General features: G+C 38.0%; 2 protein-coding genes across 2 annotated transcripts; one reads left to right on the top strand and one right to left on the bottom strand.

Annotated features, from left to right (window-relative positions):
* The first annotated feature begins 4091 nt into the window (after positions 1 to 4091).
* Positions 4092 to 13170, top strand: LOC144636810 (BTB/POZ domain-containing protein 9-like). The gene is made up of 7 exons (XM_078496013.1): positions 4092 to 5055; positions 6160 to 6496; positions 7550 to 7662; positions 8676 to 8865; positions 9162 to 9269; positions 11079 to 11157; positions 12822 to 13170. Exons 1-7 carry the CDS (start codon positions 4224 to 4226, stop codon positions 12945 to 12947), a joined length of 1785 nt encoding a protein of 594 aa, XP_078352139.1. The 5' UTR covers positions 4092 to 4223; the 3' UTR covers positions 12948 to 13170.
* A 1730-nt stretch (positions 13171 to 14900) lies between these two features.
* LOC144636824 (putative ATP-dependent RNA helicase DDX49) lies at positions 14901 to 18652 on the bottom strand. The gene is made up of 3 exons (XM_078496025.1): positions 18366 to 18652; positions 16337 to 16723; positions 14901 to 15734 (listed from the first exon to the last, which is right to left on the bottom strand). The coding sequence occupies exons 1-3, from the start codon at positions 18623 to 18625 to the stop codon at positions 15044 to 15046; spliced, it is 1338 nt and encodes a 445-aa protein (XP_078352151.1). The 5' UTR covers positions 18626 to 18652; the 3' UTR covers positions 14901 to 15043.
* Positions 18653 to 22669: the final 4017 nt, after the last annotated feature.

The raw sequence follows: 22669 nt of genomic DNA, 5'->3' as shown, positions 1-22669 counted from the left end.
CACTCGAGAGCTCGTGAAATTAAACACATGCTCTGAGCTGTATATGAAAAAGTTTCTTATTTCAAATCATCTTGCTCATACCCTGCGGCCCCGAAAAGTACTGAAAGCAAAGGTATTGAAGGAAAAACTCTTAAACTCTAATTATCATTAAATGTTGACAGGGGAACTGTTTGAAATTAATTTAGCAAACTGAAGAGACCCCACCAAAGTTGTAGGCCTTTCATGGGCGAGTCACTGAATTTACTAATCAATAGAGAAATGTTTGAATGAATGAAAGTCTAATAAAAAGCTAGCAAGAGAATTCGATGCGTTGGTACATGCATTCTGTTTCTCATTAAAACTAAAAAGGCTGTTTAGTGCCTGAATAGAAACAAGAATTGTTTTTCAAGTCGGTCGGACTTTACCAAGTTCACTAGCTTGCGGTTTACATTGTATGTGCTGCGAGTTTTTAAAGACTGTAATTATTAATTCTTTCTGTCTCCTTTCGAAGGAAATCCCCTCGCGTTGAAATCCTTTCAATTTATTTTAGTAGGCAAATTAACTACACAGTCTTTAATTTAAAACTCAAATTTCCCCTTCAGGGCGTCAAAATCCATGCCTCAACTTGAAGTTTCAAGTCGACAGCAAAACTTTATTTAAATAATTCTTGAACTGTTAAAAAATAGTAATAATCAGTCATTGAAATAATAAAAAAATGTAGATGTGAAACAAAAAACCAGGGTGGATCTAGAAAGTTGAATTACTAATAAATAAATATCGCCTTGACCCTGGTTTTAGGAAAAACTAGCTGTTTATATTTTTTGCTGCTGATTTAACAATGTTTTTTCTTTTTAGTATTTGCTGAAAAGAAAAAAAAGGAAAACTCATTTAGAAAGAATCGAAATAATTAGAAAACTCTCAACAAAAAAGCGGCTAATCGTAATAAATAGACAACTTTAGGCCCTGATGGCGAGAAACTATTAAATATTTTATGAAATTGCTAAAATTGCAAACTCGTTGGGTCTCTATGATCTTTTGCGGTGCCGCGCAAATGATGTGTTTACATCATTTGGTGAACTTTACTCGAACGCTGGGAACAGGTGATTTGGGCTCATCTCGCTTCAGTTGAAAATTACGGTTTGTTGTAAATAGTTATGAGCAAATGCGGACTAATTTTCTAAGCAACTAATCAAAGCACTTCATTACTGCCGCGCGCAAACGATTGCCTCAAGCTAACAGAGCATCGGCAAATCTTTGAAGCTGAAAACTGATGACTTTCGCGAAAAGGGAAAAAAATCTTTTGATTAACCACCGACAAGTTAATTTACCAGCTCTGTCAAGATTATTACTGCGATTACAGTAGCTGTAATAACACTTCTTAAGAGTCAATACCCAATATTTCAGCCGGCTTTTGAAGTGAGCCTTTCCGCTACGTGCTTCACGAAAAAAGGGTGTATTAATTGCCTGGCATGTGTCTCTGCTCAATGAGCTTGTTAATCGGGTTCTTTAGAGGCGAAGCATTATTGTTATTACAAAAGAACTACTACACTCGAACAAAACAGCTGCTTTTAGATCAGTGTAATTCGTGTATCTTGGCTCGTTTACTACATAAAGCCCGCTATCCATTTTCGTCAGCTCTTATCAATTAAAATGCTTTCTCTAAGAGCTTAACGCTAAATTTCGCGAACCACCCTAAATTTCCGGTTCAAATCCAAACTTCCACTTTTGTTGGTTTACTTCTCGTGCGCCGTTTCTCGTCGCGAGAAAATAACGCGCCATTAGAAAATACGCATTTTTATGGCATGGTCACCCAAACGCCCTACACAATACATCACAAATGAATGCAAAATGCACCTATTTATTAGATGAGCATTATGTTAAAGACTGAGAAAGTTTTGATTAACTTGAATTTAAGTACAGTTTTACGCCCAACAGTAATGACGTGTTTTGATTGAAACAACCCTTAATTACCGGCTAAAAAAGCGAGAACATTTCAACAACTAAGGCAAAACTGGATGGGGAATTTCTTGCAGAGGAATAGTTTTAAATGTAGCGTAATCGACTCGGTAATATGAAATACTTTAAATGAGTCTTTAATCATGTTCTGTGTGAGTGCGTTTTTAAGCAGTACTTCATCAAGATATAGTTGATTATGTTTTGATGTTTCAATGCTAAATGAGGACGAAACAGGGTCGTAAACCCGTTACACTCCTCCCTAAAAAGTCGTTATCACTAACTACCTCCTCATATCGTAATTACTCTCATTTCGTTGTTTATAGCAGAGTACAGTTCATTACACCTCACTGAATCTGAATCGGTAGGTTAAACCCAAACAAATGGCGGTATTTCCTTCTAGCATTTTTACGCCTCGTAAAACTAATTCAAACTAATTGCTGTCCTGCACAAAATTACGTGTAGATGATTACAGTGATGATTCATGATAATCTTGCAAAAAGGAGTTGTACTTACTAAGCACATGTCAAAGTACATCAGTGTGTAGTGTATTTTTTTAAATCTGAATAAAAAAGCATTCAGAGTCTGAGGGCCAATCCAATTTCTATCATATACATATATTTTTCTCTCGCATGACAATTCAAACATCCAAAGAGACTGAATGAAGAGAGAACTGGCCACAGTTACCCAGGCCCTTTCCCCTCCCCACAAGAAACCTCGTCAATCACGGTAAAAAGTTTAAGTCTGTGTTCGAGCCTAGTGGCCCATCAGGCCGGAGCTTATCCCGGTTTCAGTAGCATGAAGCGCCTTTCTACTCTTCCTGAATGGGGAGCGTATTTCCCTCTCCCTGAATGGGATGCTAGTCTAGCTATCGCAGGGTTACCCCCAGCAGTAAATTCGCCTGTGCCAATTTCTGCACCTGGGTGGAGAGAGGAACTGTGAGAGTAAAGTTCTTGTCCAAGAACACAACGCAGTGACCCCGGCCAGGGCTAGAACCCGGGCGGTTTGATCCGGAGTTCGGCGTGCTAACCATTAGGCCACCGCGCCTCCCATATTTTGTGAATGAAAACCTTACTGTTTAGCTCGTCAATCTATAGAAAGTTAAGTTTCCTCTTTTATTTGACTTCCATTTTTTATTATATTCACTGTGAATGGACTCTAATCATAAGAGTATGCTGTCGACTTCATGATCTTCATTTTTTGTGGCGTATTACAGCAAGGCGCCCAAAAGTGTGACCACCTTTAATTAATTCACATTCTTTCGTGCAACCACCATCCAATCAGAAGCCAAGGACAGCTCCCAGTTGACTTCTGATTGGATTAAATCTGCACGGAAGAATGTGAATAAATTAAAAGTGGTCACACTTTTTGGTGCCTTGCTGTAAAAATCCTATCTGAACATTTCTTACTTCTTATTAAGGACCTTCAGATCTGGGACTAACGAAAGTATTTTGACTTGCCCATTCCCTAGTTTCTAGACCTCTTTCTCTTTCCGTGCACGCGGGTGTTATATGAATTAATTTTTCGATGATAAATGCAAAGAAAAATTGTCATTTTGTTAACATTATGTTGGAATTTAGGAGCGTAATTTGGGAACTTTGGCAGACATTACTTGCAAAAAAATTGGGTCGATTTAAATTTCCGACAGAAAAAGTATCCAAAAATATGAAAAACGTAATGCAGATAAATTCCATGTTGCAGTAAAGAATACCATCAACAATACAGAGGAACATTATTTTGATTTACCACTAAATTTTCAGAAATTACATTACTATAGGTACTAGTTCATCTTCGTGGTTAAAAAAGAATCAATTTTGTTACTGAAAAAAATTCGGTTGTGGCCAAAAAAAAAAAAAAAAAAAAAAAAAAAAAAAAAAAACCTTAAAAAAATAATTGTCCCTTTTGCCATTGGTAAAAAAATTAAAGGACCTGTTGGCGTGGAAGTAAGTTTTTGAAATTCAGACACAGTAATTTTGTAGATGGAAAAAAGTTGTTTCAAATACCTCATTTGTGTCTTTTGCGCTTTGAACCACGGAAGTACATTTGTGAGGTCATTTGTCCAGGAAAAACTGGGTGACCTGTGCCAAAAGCGCGCAAAGCCCGCTGGTCTTTCCGGGTTGGAGTTTGGTGCCCAGTCTAAATGGTTACCAAGCTGACGTAAAATGATAGTAATTTTCAGCTTGCAGAAAAGATTTACGCGGAAATCGACGTGTCGATTTTATAACCTTGCCTTTGCAGATCTTAGCTACGTTTAACACCATTCCTCAGAAGGATTCATCGAGGATATTTCTATGGGTGATAGTCCTGACATTCGTCTGGGAAATACACAAATTGCAGCGGGGGAAATTGATCATGTGGAGCTGTTGTCATCCCAGACGAGCGCCCTTTACCGCTCGCAAGAATTCACAGACGTTACATTTATAGTGGAAGGCTCGAAATTTTTCGCGCACAGGGTCATTCTAGCGGCCCGAAGCGACTATTTCAGGGCGCTGTTGTATGGAGGAATGAGAGAGACTAATCCAGAAACTGAGATCGAACTTAAAGACACGACTGCGCCAGCTTTTGATGCGTTGCTGAAGTATGTTTACTCCGGGAAAATGTTTCTCGGCGATTACAAGGAAGAAACGATCTTGGAACTGCTGAGCCTCGCGCATAAATACGGCTTTCTAGCACTGGAAAGTGCCCTTCAAGGTTATTTGAAAGCTATTTTGAGCATCAGAAATGTTTGTGTTATTTTTGACGCTGCGGTGTTGTATCAAATGAACGATTTGTACACGACTTGTTTGAGCTTTTTGGACAGGAATGCCGTCGAGGTGTTATCAACCGAGGGCTTTTCGTGTCTCACGAAATCTGCCTTGATAGAAATAATTAAAAGAGACTCGTTTTGCGCGCCTGAAAATCAGATCTTTAGGGCCGTTAAAGAGTGGGTTGAATCTGCTGAAGAAATGAGCGAAGCCGATTTCAAGGACATTTTGGATAAAGTTCGGCTTCCGCTTATTAGTTTGCACGATTTGTTCAACATTGTCCGCCCTTCAGACCTGTTCTGTGCAGATGCCATACTGGATGCAATTCGAATCAAAACAGAGAGTCGTGTCAATGAAATTAGCTTCCGAGGGCATTTAGGTAAGTTAATGCACGAGTTTGAGGAAGTTTGGTGTAAGTGTAAAAAGCTTGTACTATAAACTTAAATGAATGTGAATGTACGTAAAATGAACTGCACATGAATTTACTAAAAATACTGGAACCAGTAGTGCGATCGGTAGAAGACATTTAGAGAAGATATTTTAAGCCGATCTGTTTTTCTTTTCTAAATTTTCGGTGAAATCTGTTCTCCTTCATCAGAGTTAGTGAAAGTTTCACTAACTCTGATGAAGGTGAACAGATGTCACCGAAAATTTAGAAAAGAAAAACAATCGGCTTAAAATATCTTCTTTGAATGAATTTACTAATTCCCTTGCTTCACACTGCATTTTAAGTTTTATTTTGAACAAGTTTTATGTTTTATTGCATGCTGGTTCAACTACAGGAAGCAGTTCAAGGAAACTTTCACTTCCACTTTCTATTGTAAATTATGCTATTGAAACTCCCCTAATATTTATTCATCACACAAGATGTGCTTTTTTCTTTTTTAAACAGTGTCACTATTTATATTTCTGTTAATTTGACAGATGGAACAAGAAAAAAAACAAAAATTAAATAGGTAGCACAGGTGCTGATAAACAGGGGCGGATCCGGAAAATTCAGAAAGAGGGGCAAAGGAATTGCTACGAGAGTGTAACCCCCCCCCCCCCCCCCCCTCCAATGAAAAAGTTCTAGTTGTGGAAATGTTGCTCCTGGAATCATTTGTGATCAAAAATGTAGGCTGTGGAAGGAAATGGGGAACTTGCCCCCCTCCCCTCCCACTCTAAATCTGCACCTGACAAAGGGGGTTTTGCCTGTTATTATGCCCCCAGTTAGTTCAACAGGTTTCAAGAACAAAAGGCAGCAAGGGAGGATCTAGGGGGATGACGTTGTTTTCTAATACAACTGGTATTCTGCAAAAAAAAATCAGTAACACCATTCCTAAGTGGCTCACCTCCTCCTAAGAAAAATCCTGGATCCGCCCCTGGGCAGGAGTAGACAAAACAAAACTTCAAAATCTCCTTCCCATTATTTTGCTGAGGTTTTGTGAATGAAAAAAATCTTGTTCCCAAGACTTGTTACTTAAGGTGTTCAATTCTGTTTCAGTTCCAGAAGAAAACATTGCAACTTCCCGACATGGAGCAGAAGTGGTTGAAGGAGAGATGCGGGAGTGCTTGTTGGATGGCGACACCACAAATTTTGACTTGGATCGTGGATTTACAAGACATCTCATTTTAGAAGGAGACAAGGGTATCTGCATTGCCTTGGGCAGACCTAGTATCATTAACACTATTAAATTATTGCTTTGGAATAAAGACGCAAGGTCTTATTCGTATTACATTGAGGTTTCTATGGACAATGAGGACTGGGTCAGAATTATTGATTACTCAAAGTATTACTGCAGATCGTGGCAAACACTGTATTTTAAACCAAGAGTTGTCAGGTAAGTGTCTGTATACAGTAGGGTCTACTACAGTAACATAGAAATCTCTAAAGAAATTTCGTGTGACTGTGTAGCGCATATAACTATATAGCTAGTGAATTGAAAACAATAATTAAAATGAAAAACGCGCCTGCTGGTACAACCCTCCAAGTTTAGACCATTTTAGTCGCCATGGCGACTAAACCTTGAAACCAAAGTCGCCAGCTTGGCGACTAAAATTGAGAAGGAGGATTGATAGCACAAGCTTAATTTAGCGACTAAAATTTTTCACTGGCGACCAAACTTGAGCAGGTGGTGGGCAAATGGCCACTAAGGAAAAAAAATAAACTTGGAGGGTTGTGGTAGTATAATGTTTCCATACGTTTCGGGGCTACTGCCCCTTCTTCAGTGGAAAATGTGAAATGCCATCTAATGGAAAGCAGCACGTGCGTGTGATCAAAGTATTTGAAAGTTTACAAATCAAAACGTACGTCACAAGCGTCTACTACAGCTCACTTAGAGTGCATTCTTTTGGGATGAGTTGGATCAGGATCAATGATCCAACCTCATTCAGATCATGGTGCAGCAAAAGAACTGATAATTTCACTCTGGGCAAGGCGTCATCTTTTCCTTTGATGTGCCATGATCTGACTGGTCTTAGATTATTGATCTTGCACCAGATCTTCCCAAAGAAACACACCTTTACTCTTTTTTTAATAATATAAACGGAGGTTAAGAATAGCCAAAATTTTAGAACATTCTAAGAACATACCCAAGGCTGAAATTTGGGTAAGAACTTCCCACTTTCTTGAGAGGTTTGTCGTTACCCATAACCTAATTTAACCCTACTATCTTTAACTGTGATAAGCAGCAAAGAATGAATTAATAAGCCCTGTCTTGAATTCATCACACAGGTAAAATCAACATACTGCATTAAAGATCATGCAATTTTTGATATTTTGAAGAGTTGTAAATTTGAACTCTGTGATTTTATACTAATAGTCTACATAATATTTTTTTTTATTCAGTGGTTTCTGTGATGTAATAATTATTTTCTCTTGTGTGTCACTACAGGTATATTCGGGTTTATGGCGTTCACAACACGGTCAACAAAGTTTTTCACTTGGTGCACTTTGAATGCTCTTACTCCAATACCACGTGTGAGTTAGGAGAAGATGGCGTCATTGGTAAGTAGAGTGTGAAAATGTTAAAAAGACCGTAAATTTATTAGTCAAATATCTTAAACATGTACACCAAAGGGGCAGAGCTGCCTAGTGTCCATATTCAGCGGTGGATCCAAATTGAACTGAGAGGAGGGCCCTTTTTGTCGTCTCCCCACACCCCAATTTTTTTGGCAGGGGGGATCACTTCAAAAAATGTTTTTTACCAAAAATAAGGAGGGGGTCCGTGCCCCCAGGGTCCCTCCCCTAGGTCCACCACTGGTATATGTTGTGGTTTAATTTTATATTTGGTTTAAATTTTTTCAAATCAGTTTGATTTTTGTTTTTCATTGTCTCATATTTCATTATCATGATCCGAAACAAAGGGAAATAAAAATCAAACTGGTTTGAAAAATTTAAACAAAGATAAAATTAAACCACAACATATACACCTTATTCCAAAATGGTGGAAAATACATTATTCTTAATTGGCCCTCAATGCCTTATTTTAGGCCAAAAATTCTTTTGAATTCTGAAGATGCGATTGAGGCAATGAGGGCCAATTGACATGAAGACAAAAGAATAAATAAATGTATTTTCCGCCATTTTGGAATAAGTAAAGGTGTATTATTGAGGTGTCTGTATTACAAAGATAGAGAGCATATAAGCCCTGGTTTCTCTAGGACCAAGTAAACTGTTTGTAATATAAAGTTGTCTGTAAATATTACGGAGGGATCTGCAAGGAAAGGTTCAACTGTTTACGAAATAATGGAAGCATTTGAAAGTACAAATATTATACCAAATTGAGTTCAAATTTAGGCTGATGTTAGTCCATGCAGCTACATTTACATGCTACAGAAAATATATATTATTAAAATATATAAGAGTTAAATAATAAATAATTTTAAGGAGGGATGAACACAGGTAAGGTGAAAGTAGAAAATAATACTGACATAATTTAAAAATTCCTGGCAGTCGTATTATTTAACACTCTGCTAAATAACGGTTAACCTGACGCTTTTCCCTCCTATTTTGTGTAGTTCCTTCGGAGAATGTTGCCCTACCATGTTTGGGAGCAAGTGTGATTGAGGGTGTGAGCCGAAGTCGTAATGCCCTCTTAAATGGGGAAGTTGGAAATTATGACTGGAACATAGGTTACACTTGCCATCAGTTAGGAAGTGGAGCCATTGTGGTTCAGTTACCTCAACCTTACATCATCAGCACAATGAAGTAAGTCACTACAGTCAACTCTTGTTATAGGGGACACACTTGGGATGCCGTTTAGAGTCCTTATTAGTGGGGTGTGAGGGAAAAAGTGTCCTTAACATGCATTAAATATTAGACTATGATGAGCATATCAGCAGTGGTACAACTGCTAGGAGTTCTTGGGGAAAGGAGGATGAGGGCTTGATCTCTCCTAAAGAGTTGGGAAGGAGAAGTCGCAAGCTGAAAATTTGTTGGAAATTCTTTATCCTTTCTCATCACTGCAATATTTTAATTCTAGTCCATCTGTCTTTGTTTTGTAGACTACTGCTCTGGGACCTTGATGAGCGGCGATACAGTTACTATATTGAGGTGTCATGCGATCAGCAGAACTGGCTTCGAGTTGTAGACAAGACAAAGGAAGTTTGCAGGTGAGAGAGAAGTATGAAGTTATAAGGAACTCATGAGCCAGGAGAAGTGACCTGTGTAGGACTAGACCTATTCAGAATTAATGCTCTTATCATAGGATCCCATAATTATGAAAGGGGCAGGGATTTTTTTTTTTGGATCCTTTATTTATTTATTTATTTATTTATTTATTTATTTATTTATTTATTTATTTATTTATTTATTTAAATGAAACTTTATTGACAACATACAAAACTTTACATAAAAAATTAAATACACAGAAAAAGGAGAGGGAAAAAGAAAAGGTAGTTGCTAAAATTATAATATATTACTTACAGATTTTTTTGTTTACATACAATTAAGATATACTACTGATAACAACGGCTTAATATACATATGACACAGATTGAAAGGGGCAGGGATGCTCTTTGTCTGACTTAGGGGTGTAAATAACGCATTTGTTTTCAATAAGGGCAGGACAGAACACCAATAATTTTAGCCGTCAGGGTCTTGCTTAGAGATGCACATTAAAAATAAATAAAGGCCATCACACTGTACTGTGCTGGTGATCTTGACCTATCACGCATGAAAGATGGTATCTTTTAGGGCTCAAGAAAAGCTTGAGCTATGCTTAAATTGGTCTCCTGTAGGGGTTGAATTTAAATGTTTCAACAAGCATCCACATCCCTCTTGTATGGAACTCTAAGTCACTTTATGCTACAGAAATCACAGGTTCTGGTCAAAACTAGTAAGCCATCAGGCTTTTCTAGTCTCTTAAGGTCGCGGGGGATACCTACAGCATGAATAAATTCATGAAGGGAAATTTTGCTTGACCTGCATCTTTTAAAACACTTATTTCTCAGCTGTTATGGGTGCGATGAAGCTCAAATTTTACAGAGACATTAAGAAATGATGAAAGATTGTGATGATAGCCTCGTGAGTGCCAAACTGGGAAAAACATGATTTTGTGGCAGAGTTTGCGGAACGAGTAGGAGACAGCACACTGTGATCTTGTCAAAAACTAATCAGCCAATACCTCTAGAGTGTCATAACAGAAGCGGATTTTTTAATTTAAAGCTTGCCAAAAAGTTACGGCGGTTTAAGCGCGCAAATTTGAATTTAATGTCTTCTAATTCTTTCTAAAAGCGCTCTTTTAAAATTCCGCTTCTGTTATGACACACTACAGTATTCATAGTTTACCTATCTGTAATTGCAAGTCATGAAGTTCTGTATCCGTGCTGTATTCTCTGCCACAAAATTGTTGGAAAAGTCCGAACTTTGAGATTTCCGAAGGTGTCCCGTCCTAAATACGATCATTTTACCAAGGAGAGATGTAATTGTGGTAATTATATCCCACGCTTTTATGGTGAGAACAATGCGTTTTTAAAAAGGACACGATTTTTTATGCCGAATATTTTTGTGATTACTCTGAGTTGCAGAAATATTCAAATTTAAATGAAAATAAGCTCAAAGACTTCCTACAATCTATATAAACATATACCGCTAACTGTTGTTTTAAATTGGTTAAAATATCAAAGAAACAGGGATTTTTTACAATCACGCGCACGCTCCCATATTTTTGTCCAGTCATAAATATCTCGTATAGTTGTCAATGTCAGTTGTTGTACTTTGTGCATACGCTTTAAATAAATGCATAATGATGAGCCTAAGGTGTCTCCCGCGACCTTAAGAACTGAATGTGATCAACTTTACCTCTAAAATTGATCATCATTGGTTTTATTGTCCTCTGCCATCTTTCAATCAAAGCACCACCCATTTGGCAACCATCATTGTGTAAATGTTAACATCTTGTCTTTTTCCCATCTGAATAGGTCATGGCAGTACCTTTCTATTGAGCCCAGACCAGTTGTGTTTGTGCGCATTGTTGGTGTCGAGAACACAGCAAATGAGGTAATGACCCTTTTAATAATGGACATATATGTTGACAATTTATAATAATTAGGAAGCAAGTCTTCTGTGGGAGGTGCAGTGGCCTAATGGTGAGCCTCTCTATGGGTATTTCTGAAGAAATCAAAGACGCGAAGATCACCGTGAAAAAACGTAGATCTCAAGATTGAAGCGAAGATCTGAAATTGACCAAAATTTGTGTGATCAAATTGAAGAAAAATTTGTAAAAAGTAAAAAAAATATTTTTAATTTCTGAATGTTGGCATTTGACCACTTTTCATGACAACAAAATGAACGAAGATTAAATGAAGAGCTGCTTTTAAAAAAAACAAAGATTTGCAAAACAAGATTGCAAAGAAAACAAAGACCGTGGGTACCCATAGAGAGGCTCAGTGGTTAGCCCACTGGACTCCATTCTCGTCCCCATAGCCCTTTCGTTTCTCTTAGCCGGCTGGGCCTTGGCACGAGGAAACAAAGGGCTCTGGGGACACAGGATTTCCATTCCTAGATTCTAGGACTTCCGGTCTTCATGTATGCAGTCATAACGTTTCAAAAGAATGTATGAGAGAGTCGTTACGTTTTCGACTTCCGTTTAGGAATTCTTTGTTACAAACAGCCAATCAAAAAAATTCGAATTAATTCAAAAATCCTATGTCCCCAGAGCCCTCCGTTTTCTCGTGCCAAGCCGGCTAAGGGAAACTAAAGGGCTATGGGGACGAGAATGACTGGACTCTGGATTGAGCAGTCCGGGTTCAAGCCCTGGCCAGGGTCACAACATTGTGTTATTGGGCAAGACACTTTTTATTACTTTCATAGTGCCTCTCTCCACACAATTTAACTGTTGTACTGACAATTTTAATGTTGGAGATAACCCTGCAATGGAGCAGCAACCAAACCATGGGGAAGTAGAACAGCGTTTGTACTGGTTATGAAAACCTGGAAAGTCATGAAATTTTAGAATTTCATTTTCCAGGCCTGGAAAGTCATGGCATTTAAGTGTGGGTCGTGGAAGTCATGGAAAATGGTATAGACTGTACAAAATAAATTAGGCAGGTTATTTTTTTGTGATGAAAAGGGTAAAACGTTCCCGAAGTCAAGATAATTTTTTAACAATTTCCAAGACAAATTAAGGTCATGGAAAACTTTGAAAAATCATGGAAAAGGTCATGGAAAGTCATGGGAATTTCAAAAGCTCAAGAGTAGAAACCCTGTAGAATTACTAAATCCAAGTCTAGTCCCAGCCTGATGAGCCATTAGGCCCAAATTCAGATTTTACCTTTGGGCTAGTGAACGGAGCAGCAGGACTGCAAATAATTTTTTTCACTTAAAAGGACATAATGGTCTACTAAGACACCATCTTGGTTGGACAAAACAAAATTGTGGTCAGACAGATTTTTCTTTATTGTTGCCGCAGATGATTTATGATAAAAAAATTGTCCGGACATTATGTCTGACCACACTTGGGATTTCATCGGACATTAGCAAATTTTGGCCGGCCAATGTCCGATGACCGACTGTTATTTGCAGCCCTGGAGCAGGGAATTGACATTTTGAGCATATGTCAAACAATAACTAAAAAGAGTATAAAAGGTGGAGTATGGTGAATGTAAGCTGTCACACTGTTTCATTTTCTTGTGGTTGATTTCATTCATTTTTAACTGCCTTAGGTGTTTCACTGTGTCCATTTCGAGTGTCCAGCCAATCAGAAAGAACCAAGTATCTGCGGCAGTGACAGAACAGACAGCTCTGAGCACAGTGTTGTGTCAGATACAACAATCAGCTCCATCATGTGATCGTTTACGGCACCCTACTCATTTGTGATAATAATAACTATAATAAAAGAATTAATTTGGATGGCAACACAGTAACTTATTCTTAACAAACATTTCCCTAAACAGTTTGACATTGCCATACATTTTATGTTGTAACAGACAGCTTTGAAATTGTGTGCTAAAATGAGATCTCAGATAAAATGTTAGTTTAAATAAAATTTAATAAATTATTACAGGATCCTTATTCAGGAGATTGTAAAAAAGATTTCTGTTTTATCTAAACTTCCAAGAGTGTTATGTATATAGAAAAAATGTGTAGATAACTATTATATTGGGGTTTTTTTCTTCCTTTCTTATCTTAGCCCCCCCCCCCCCCCATTATTTTGGTCACAGTCATCACAAGGGGGTGGGGTAAGACATACGTTGACCGAGAGGAAAGCTATGACTCTAAAAAAAAAACAGAATTGTGAAACACCAGTATGACTGGTTCTTAGTGAGAACAACAGCAACAACAACCATTTTTGTTACCGTACTGTGCGGTTGAATGCCAATAACTCAAACCCTCCACTAACTCTAACCTTTATCTATTTCCCTCCAGGTCATTTTCTTACTAATTTTACCCACAATAACTCAAAACGACCAAGTATTTAAACCTTTTTTGATTTCCCTTGAGGGTTTAAGTTATTGGGATTCAACTGTAATTTACTTGTCAGAATAGACAAAACAAAGGTACAAATTACTTAGAATAACTAAGTTTTTTTGTGTGTGATGACGAGAAGTAACTCATTACATGTTGACATTTGTTACTCCATGTAAATGGAATACAGTTGTAATTAAGAGTAGATTGAGATTTCTTGTTAATTTCTGCTCATTAGGAATTTAAGGTGAATGTTTATAAAAAATAGTTTATGGAGAGTTGAGGCAGCAAAGGCGTAGTATTTTTACACAAAATTTAAATGAAGAAATATAAATTTAATAAAAACAATAAAAAACGTTCACTGGCTAAAAATATATTAAAAATCTCACTTTTCTTGTATATATTTTATTCATTTTGTATTCAATTTTTTATCCGTCGAAGGCTGTAGAGCGACAGCCGAAAGCTCATAATTTTTAATATTTTTAGCCAGAGAACGTTTTTTACTGTTTTTATTATGTCTCCTCCTGACTGCGCTTCAATCTTTAAATATAAATTGATTTGTAAAATGGATTGTGTAGGTCAGTCTCTTACTTGCTTAATAATTTTATGCTATTCAAGCTCCTGGATTGAGGGGGTGTGGGTGTGTACTCTGGTTTACGAGTGATACTGGTGTGAATAAAGCCACAATTTGATACCACCCCCCCCCCCCAAAAAAAAAAAAATTGTAATAAAAAAAAAAATCATGGGCAAAAACTAAACCCAAACAAAACCCCATGCCTTTTGCCATATCCAAAAAAATATGCAGAAAATTCTCAAATACTTACGTAAATACTGCATAATATAAATGTCTGCCTTTGTTTATTGTTGTAAATTATTTTGTGCAAGAATTCTTGAACCTTTAAATTACACCCCCCAAAAATACTTGCTGGGTCCTCAGAAGTCCCCAAAATCCACCCCCACCCCCTTAAAAATACTGAATAAACTTGTCTTTAAATAAAACAACAGAAAATCTTTGTTCAGTTTTCTTCTTTTTTTTTTCTTTGGAAATAAGAGCCAGATTGGAATGGTTTTCCCAAAATTTAGGGTTAGCATCGTTAAGTTTCCCGGTACGGAAAGACCATTGCAGCCAAAATCCTTTTGCAATGGACTATTAGACGTGCAGGCTATGCCAAAATTTAAGATAAGAAGTGATTTTCCTGTAGTGAGGGTACGCGTTAGGAATAACCCAGGTCTCATGAGGTGCACGCCATGCCAAAACATCTTATTGGAACATTTTGCTAAAAGTTAGGGTTAGCCCTTGGGTAGCATTTCTCAGAACAGTGACACCCATGTACGCCTTTTAAACTGGTGAGAGGTGTTTTATTTTTTCCGTTGCATCAATTTAACCAACAGTTTACGATATTTACAATTTTCAGCTATCTACGTATATCGCCCTGCAAAACTTCCCGCACTTTTTTCAGCCAGTCAGTTTCAAAACACCTTAGCTCTCATGCTGCTTTTCGCTCCCACTTTTGTTCATTCTTTTCCTTTTTGCTGGCTTCAGATCAGGATCTTTGCCTTCCAGAAGCATTTTCTTTCGCTTGTTGACCATCCTCTTTTCCAAAACAGCACTTCCTCTGACTTTCAACTCAGACTCTCGTCTCGCCACCATGACAGCTTTTAGTAAAGGCAGCACCTCATTTTCATTAGTTTCAAACTCAACAAGCTTAGTGTTGATAGTGGCTTCAATTTGTTTAACTCTGTCTACATCATATTGCGTAACCAGTGTTATTGCCATTCCGCCACGCCCTGCTCTTGCTGTGCGTCCAACCCGATGTATGTAGTCCTTAGGCGATGCCGGCACATTGCTGTTAATGACAAGTTCAACCTGTGGAATGTCTAATCCACGGCTTGCCACATCAGTCGCTACCAAGATCTTGACTATTCCTGATTTGAATGAAGCTAAGCCTGCAAGTCTTTCTCCTTGGGATTTAAGCGAATGGAGAGCCACGCAGGGTAGCTCGCACTTCCATAGCATGTTTGCCAGTGTTTGGCAATTTTTACAGGTGTGCGTAAAGATGATCACTGATTTGTTTTCTCCATGCTCACGTAAGACATGAATGAGATAACAGTCTCGCACACTTGCAGGAGTTAAAATGTATTTCTGGTCCAGTTCAGTGACTGTTGCAATGCTGAAAATAAAAATAGAAAATCAGTGGCATGTTAAAAATTATGAGGCCTCAACAGGACACCATAAAGTACAAATGTTAAGGATCCACACTACTGACAAATTTACTGAAGGTGCGATAACCTGCGTGGAAACAAGAGAAAATGAGGGGGCAGGAGAAGGGAATAGGAGGAGGGGTATTGTCTTTCCATCCTCTCATTTCCTCCCCCACTCCCCTGAATACGACTGCCACATAAGGAGCTAGGGGAGGTCTTCATGTTTTGTTTTGCCCCACCGAAGCCCCCTTCAACTCTCCAAACAAACACTGTGCATTTTTTTAAGTTTGTGGTACAGTATCTGCATTATGGAGGTGGCTCTAAGGAGAGATTAAGACGGAATCCATCAGGAAATTGAGTACTATGAATTCAACATTTTCTTTATTGGGTGTAACAGCCAACCTCTCTTCAAAAATCCTGAATACATGCCTGAAAAAGTATTTTTTTAGGAACACAGCTGTTATTATCATTATAAGAAATCAGATGTAAATGACGTGAGCATAAGAGTGCATCTCTAACTTCTGCCGAGATCTTTCTTAAATAATAGGACAATCATTCCAGTTCTACTTACTCAGACTTGACTTCATGGTAAAATGGTTCATTAGCAGACATCTCTCTCAGTTCTTGCAGTGTATCAGTGAGAGTAGCACTAAATAGTAATGTCTGTCTTTTCTTTGGTACAGTATCAAATATAACCTGAAGATCGTCACCAAATGATGGATCCATAAGTCTGTCGGCTTCGTCAAGAACTAAGAACTTTATTCTCTTGAGATCAACTGTATCTGTGCTTTTAAGGTGGTCGGCAAGTCTCCCAGGTGTTGCTATGACAACATGAGGTTTCTCAGCGAGAGTCAGAGCTTGCTTCATCATATCCAGACCTCCAATGATAACTGCTTCCTTTAGACCTATAGGTTTGCCGAGGACTCTAAACTGATCACAGATTTGATAAGCCAGTTCCCTACAAGAAGTACAGCAAACGTTGTATTTCACATCAATATTTTTGTATTTATTTTTGTATTTCACTGGAACAACCAAAACAAAACGATTGAAATAGCAAAACCACCGAAACAACTGAAACGAAAATAAAATCACCCCAGGCTGGGTTATGTAAGGTTAACGTAGGTTATGCCGAAGATCTTGGGCGTGGATTTCAAAATTGCGTGATGAATGATTGGAGTTGGCATCTTTGAACTGGCGTACAGATGACTTATTTCAGGTAAGAATAATAGAGGACCTATAAAAAAAGTTGGTGTATCTTCGGCATGGCATGTAGCATGGGAGCTAACCATAAACAGGCTAACCAGCTGAGTGCACCTTCCACTCCAGTTAAACAAAATAGCACTCCGATTAGCCTGTTTACAGTTATCTCTCAATAATCGTAATGGGTTTTGCTTCCTTCAGTGATTTCGTTTTGTTTCCATTGTTTCAGACTTTTCGGTTGTTTTTAGCAGTGTCATTTGGACGTGTTTAAAACACAAAATGGCGAAATGACGAAACGATACTGAAGACAAAAGCCAAAGTTATACGATATTACTGTTCTACTGGAATTTTCATATGTTGCCGAATTTATCCTTGTAGGTAAGTCCCGAAAATTAAAAGAAACTACAAGCAACAATTCTCTGTCATGGAAACCCGTCACGAACCTATGGGTAATTTGGATTCCAGCCTCTCCCTGTTAACAGGGCGCTGTTTGATACGCCTAGGACATTCTTGATCGAAATGTCGGCGTTTCGTTCAGACATCGGAAGAAAATGATTTGTTTATCTCGTTTTTACCACCGAGTCTCGGCTATAAAGTAATGCTTTGAGCTCCAACATTCACAAGAAATGGATTAACAAAACCGAACCTTCTTTGCGATAAAGTTTATACACAATATCAGTGGCAAACGTTCTTTGCACAGAAACGGAGTAACGTTTGATGTCATATCAGTCCTTCGATACGATGTAAGCTTTGTAGTGCAGTGCAGATACTAATAGGCAACTTGGCAAGTTCTAAATGAAAAAATATCCTGGTTTGCTAAGACCTTTCAGCAATACGTTCAATTTGGCGTTGTGATGAGTGACAAGTATTCATCATATTCCTGGACCAGAACATTTAAATGTTCCCTTGATATAATTCAGTCTAGACATGTAAACAGAACTGCCTTGAAGTTCAAAGGGAAACCAAACTATATTATTTACGTGTATTTATCTTATCATTTTGCCATTTCGTCATTTCGTGTTTTAAACACGCCCGTTTCATTTCAGTCGTTTCGGTGGTTTCATTTTGCTGTATTAGCTTGTCCTGATGGGTAGTACAGTGTTACTCGCTCTACAAATAACAAGGGTCTAATCTATTTGGCCAAAATATGATGTCAATAGAAGGCTAACAACAGACGATAACTCTAAGACAAGTTTGGTCATCTATAGTTATTATAAATGACTACAGTTTAACTATGAAGTCTCATCTGTTGTTAACAGGCTCGCCTTTAAAAATCCCGTTACATTTATAGTTGAAGTACTTTCACTACAATTAAATTCGCAATCCTGACAAGATCCAAAACAAACCTGTGGCTAAATAGTTTGCCTTTATGTGATGACTTTTTAAATAACGTGTTTTACCTGGTGGGAGTAAGCACTACAGCAAAAATTCCATAAGGATCTTCGCAGAGTTTCTGAAGAATTGGCAGAGCGAATGCGGCAGTCTTTCCACTACCAGTCTTCGCACAACCAATGCAATCTCGTCCTTCTAAGATTGGTGGAATACACTTCTGTTGAATCTCTGTCGGGCTTTTTATTCCCACAGCGTGGCACTGTTTTACAAGCCATTTATTTAAACCCAAACTAGAAAACGTGCACGTGTCTTTATCGTCGTCCGCCATCTTGTTGTTGTGTAATTTCAGCTCGCTAAGCCACGTGGGAAATAACCTGCGAGTGTCCCACGCGGGACGCGCGAGGACCACTTACTATATTGGTATCCAAATTTTGACCATTTTAACTATGGTTATCATACCCAAATTTTGGCATTTTAACCCTAATGGTTATCATACCCAATTTTTGGTATTTTAACCATGGTATTATACCCAAATTTTGGCATTTTAACCATGGTTATTATACCCAAATTTTGGCATTTTAACAATGGTTATTATACCCAAATTTTGGCATTTTAACCATGGTTATCATACCCAAATTTTGGCATTTAACCATGGTTATCATACCCAAATTTTGGCATTTAACCATGGTTATTATACCCAAATTTTGACCATTTTAACCATGGTTATTATACCCAAATTTTGACCATTTTAACCATGGTTATTTTACCCAAATTTTGACCATTTTAACCATGGTTATTATACCCAAATTTTGGCATTTTAACCATGGTTATTATACCCAAATTTTGGCATTTTTACCATGGTTATTATGCCCAAATTTTGGCATTTTTACCATTGTTATTATACCCAGATTTTGGCATTTTAACCCCATGGTTATCATACCCAAATTTTGGCATTTTTACCGGGGTTATTTGCCCAATTTTTGGTATTTTAACCATGGTTATTATACCCAAATTTTGGCATTTTAACCATGGTTATCATACCCAAATTTTGGCATTTTTACCTTGGTTATTTGCCCAATTTTTGGCATTTTAGCCATGGTTAATGTACCCAAATTTTGGCATTTTAACCATGGTTATTAACCATAGTTAATGTATCCAAAGTCTCAAGTCACGACTCATGATTTTTAGTTCAATCCACTGATAGGCGTCGCATTCGGTAAAAATTTTTCCGTAAGGGACTGGTCAATAAGTATCAGGGGGAGGGGGGTGGGCCGGAGCAATTGGAAAAGTGGTGGCTCGAAAATTTGTGACCCACCCCTTCCGTCTGGCTCAAAACTGACTAACCCACCCCTGACAGGGGGTTGAAAATTACATGACCCACCCCCTTTGCTAAAAAAATTAAGGGACCTATCATTTCTTTATCATCTGTTAGGGATTGGAGATTTTTTATTTGACTTCAGCTTTTGAAGTGAAATTCCCTACATAGTAGGCATAAATAGATTGTGCTCGGCAACTTTTGAGCAACTTTTAGCTTTTTGAGCAACTTTTTGTAGTACCAGCAACCTAGGGCAACTTTTACCTTCCTTGGCAACTTTTGAGCAACAAATTGATATAGAACCGATCCAAACCGTAAAAGGTCGTTTCATTTCGAAGGATTTTATTAAAACTGGTTTTATTCGCTGCAACATAGAGCCTGCCGACGGCCATCTTGGTATTTGCTGAAGTCCGAGTCACTTATGGCATCGCAATCAGATGAAATTTTAGACGAGGAAAATGAAAATAATTCAGACATTGACCCCATTGAGGTTGCCATAGACGCTGGGGCAAGTCTTAGTAAACCTGCAAGCGCTTCAATTTCAAGAAAACGCAAAATTCACGTCAAAACGACTCTAGAGAGCAAGCAACTTTTGCAAATTTTGGTGGCAACTTTTTGATATTTGAGCAACTTTAGAGCAACTTTTTGGTATATTGTGAAGCAACTTTTCCTGAATTTACTAGCACAATCTATTCATGCCTACTACATAGACATTTTCCCTGATGGACACTGCTGTTCCATGTACGTCTTTTTCCATTTCTTGACACACCAAAGAAGGATGAATTTATCACTTCTCATACTAGCCTTTTGTAAGTTTTCCACATCTTTGTATGTAAAGTCCATGGGGAAATTTAGACACAAACATATGCAAAAAACTGAATAATTCATAATCAATTATTGAAGAGTTCATATTTTTACACAGAAATTAATAACATAAAATACAACCACTGTCCATCATTCATATTTGCAAATTGTTTCAGAAAAGAGTTTACTGGTATTAAAAGGCCTAAAGCCCAGCGTGAATCTATGCAGGTTGTCTAGTCAGGTAAAACTGATAATATGATTAGAAGCCATCTAGGGAGGTCAGGGGGCATGCTCCCCCGGGAAATTTTTATATTTGGGCCTTTTGAAATCGCTAGAAATTCATTTAAAACTGCTTACATGGAGAAATTTATCAATTTTATATATTGATGAATACAACTTTTCTTGGAACTATAACAGTTAAAAGTTAGTGAATAAATAAGATGACCCACCCCTTACGTGTAGATCAAAACTACATAACCCACCCCTTTTCGAGGGCTCAAAAACTGATGACCCACCCCCTTTCTGCTCCGGCCCACCCCCTCCCCCCCCCCCCCCTGTACTTATTTACCAGTCCCTAAGGCAGTATATGCACTACACTGCAACACTCTTAATTTCTACGGTATAAAAAAAACTCGAGAATTGCAGCCTTATACGAAGTTTCGATACTTACAATTCAAAAGCGACCTTTTTTAGCGCAAAACTCCCGTACCACAATGTCAGTGTCGGTTGGAGTGCCTCTTTAAGCACGCAAAAGCGTCATAGCGGAGATCCGCTCAGTTCTCATACGGTCTAGCACATGTAGGTCTTGACTGCTCTTCCGTGATGCCAAATGACCGCTCTGGTGTCGCAGTGAACACTGGCATTGTAAGAAGAATCGTAAGAACTGTTGTTGCGTTTGGGTACAATACATTATTCGTGGTTTCAATGGTCTTCACTAAAGCATTGGACTTCTCCTGTCCACAGTATGTGCACGCTTTAATTTGCCTTCCATCTTAGAACTTAATTGTCATAGGCTATTTTATCAGAAAGATCACCCCTGTAAGTTTCGTAGATCTTATCAAGCACTTCTCTGTTGGCGGTGAAAAAATATTTGGTGGCAAAAGATACTGACCTAAAGAAATCGCTCGTCATGGCCAGCAAGCTGTCTTTGGAATCTTGTACCATACGATTCACAAGTGGTAAGTAAAAAGCTCTGCGTCTGCTTGGGCGTGTCTGCTGGCACATTGAAGCACTGTTCTTGGGCTACAGATATTTTCGACATTCTTAGTTCTATGCCACATTTGGCTGCCATTCCTATTGCGCGCCATAAAATCATCCCAAACCATCCGGCCAGAAAAACGCTAAGAGAAAAACATCACAACGCGTAGAAAAATTTCACAACTTCACGCTTTCCTTTTTTTGTATACAGTCAACTCTCTCTAAGACGGACACCTTCGGGACCGGCCGCAACTGTCCGTCTTAGAGAGGTGTCCGTCTTGTAGAGAGTCGAGGAAATATGACGCCATTAATTTTGAGATAATAAAGCTAAACCTTTGCACAATGAATACACGTCAGTTTTGAATCTGTTTAAAAGTCGCTTTCTTTAACAAAACCTACAAACTGGGACATCAATAATATCAGAAAATTGACTCGTTTTTTCATTACAATCGATAATTCACTGCTTCACCGTGACGTAAACAGAGAAGCTTCATTGTTTTTGGTTAGTAAGCTTGGTATAAGCGTATCCTTAGGGCACTGACAAACTTTGCTTTAGCGATATGAAGTTTGGAAGCATTTTTTACTAATAAAACATGATGAATAACACTTCTTAAGTGTCCGTTGATAATTTTAAAGTGTCCGTTGTCCGTCTTAGAGAGGTGTCCGTCTTATAGGGAGTTTGGTTACAGTAAAATCACAGGTGGCCCAAGCTCCTAAAGGAGCCGTCAACATATAGACCACATACGACATTGCGTAATAATGTTATTATAAGGGTTTGTATGGGAATATAACGATCGTAAAAAATAATTCAAAATAGAGGAAAAATATCCAATAAAATTCACTTAACTATCCTCTTCTGTCTATATCTTGTGTTTCTATGCCGTTTGGAGGCGATTTGAAGCCATTTCAGTGGGTTTTAGTTTCGCTGGTTTCCTATCATTTCAGGGTTTGTATGGGAATATAACGATCGTAAAAAATAATTCAAAATAAAGGGAAAAATATCCGATAAAATCGACTTACCTATCCTCTTCTATGTAAATCTTGTGTTTCTATGCC

Source organism: Oculina patagonica, chromosome 13 (assembly GCF_052425735.1).
Source record: "Oculina patagonica isolate OP01 chromosome 13, crgOcupat, whole genome shotgun sequence".
In the NCBI taxonomy this organism is placed as follows: domain Eukaryota; kingdom Metazoa; phylum Cnidaria; class Anthozoa; order Scleractinia; family Oculinidae; genus Oculina; species Oculina patagonica.
Note: the sequence above shows the minus strand (reverse complement) of the source record. Positions and strands in the feature narration are given on the sequence as shown.

What these genes read in the sequence shown, in the direction of transcription:
- LOC144636824 (XM_078496025.1), bottom strand. Translation starts at nt 18,625, where the DNA reads ATGGCGGACGACGATAAAGACACGTGCACGTTTTCTAGTTTGGGTTTA. An exon ending in GTAGTGCTTACTCCCACCAG is followed by an intron (nt 16,724 to 18,365) that starts GTAAAACACGTT and finishes TACTTCTTGTAG; the next exon opens with GGAACTGGCTTATCAAATCT. An exon ending in TACCATGAAGTCAAGTCTGA is followed by an intron (nt 15,735 to 16,336) that starts GTAAGTAGAACT and finishes TTTTATTTTCAG; the next exon opens with CATTGCAACAGTCACTGAAC.
- LOC144636810 (XM_078496013.1), top strand. Translation starts at nt 4,224, where the DNA reads ATGGGTGATAGTCCTGACATTCGTCTGGGAAATACACAAATTGCAGCG. An exon ending in TTTAAACCAAGAGTTGTCAG is followed by an intron (nt 6,497 to 7,549) that starts GTAAGTGTCTGT and finishes GTGTCACTACAG; the next exon opens with GTATATTCGGGTTTATGGCG. An exon ending in AAGACAAAGGAAGTTTGCAG is followed by an intron (nt 9,270 to 11,078) that starts GTGAGAGAGAAG and finishes CCATCTGAATAG; the next exon opens with GTCATGGCAGTACCTTTCTA.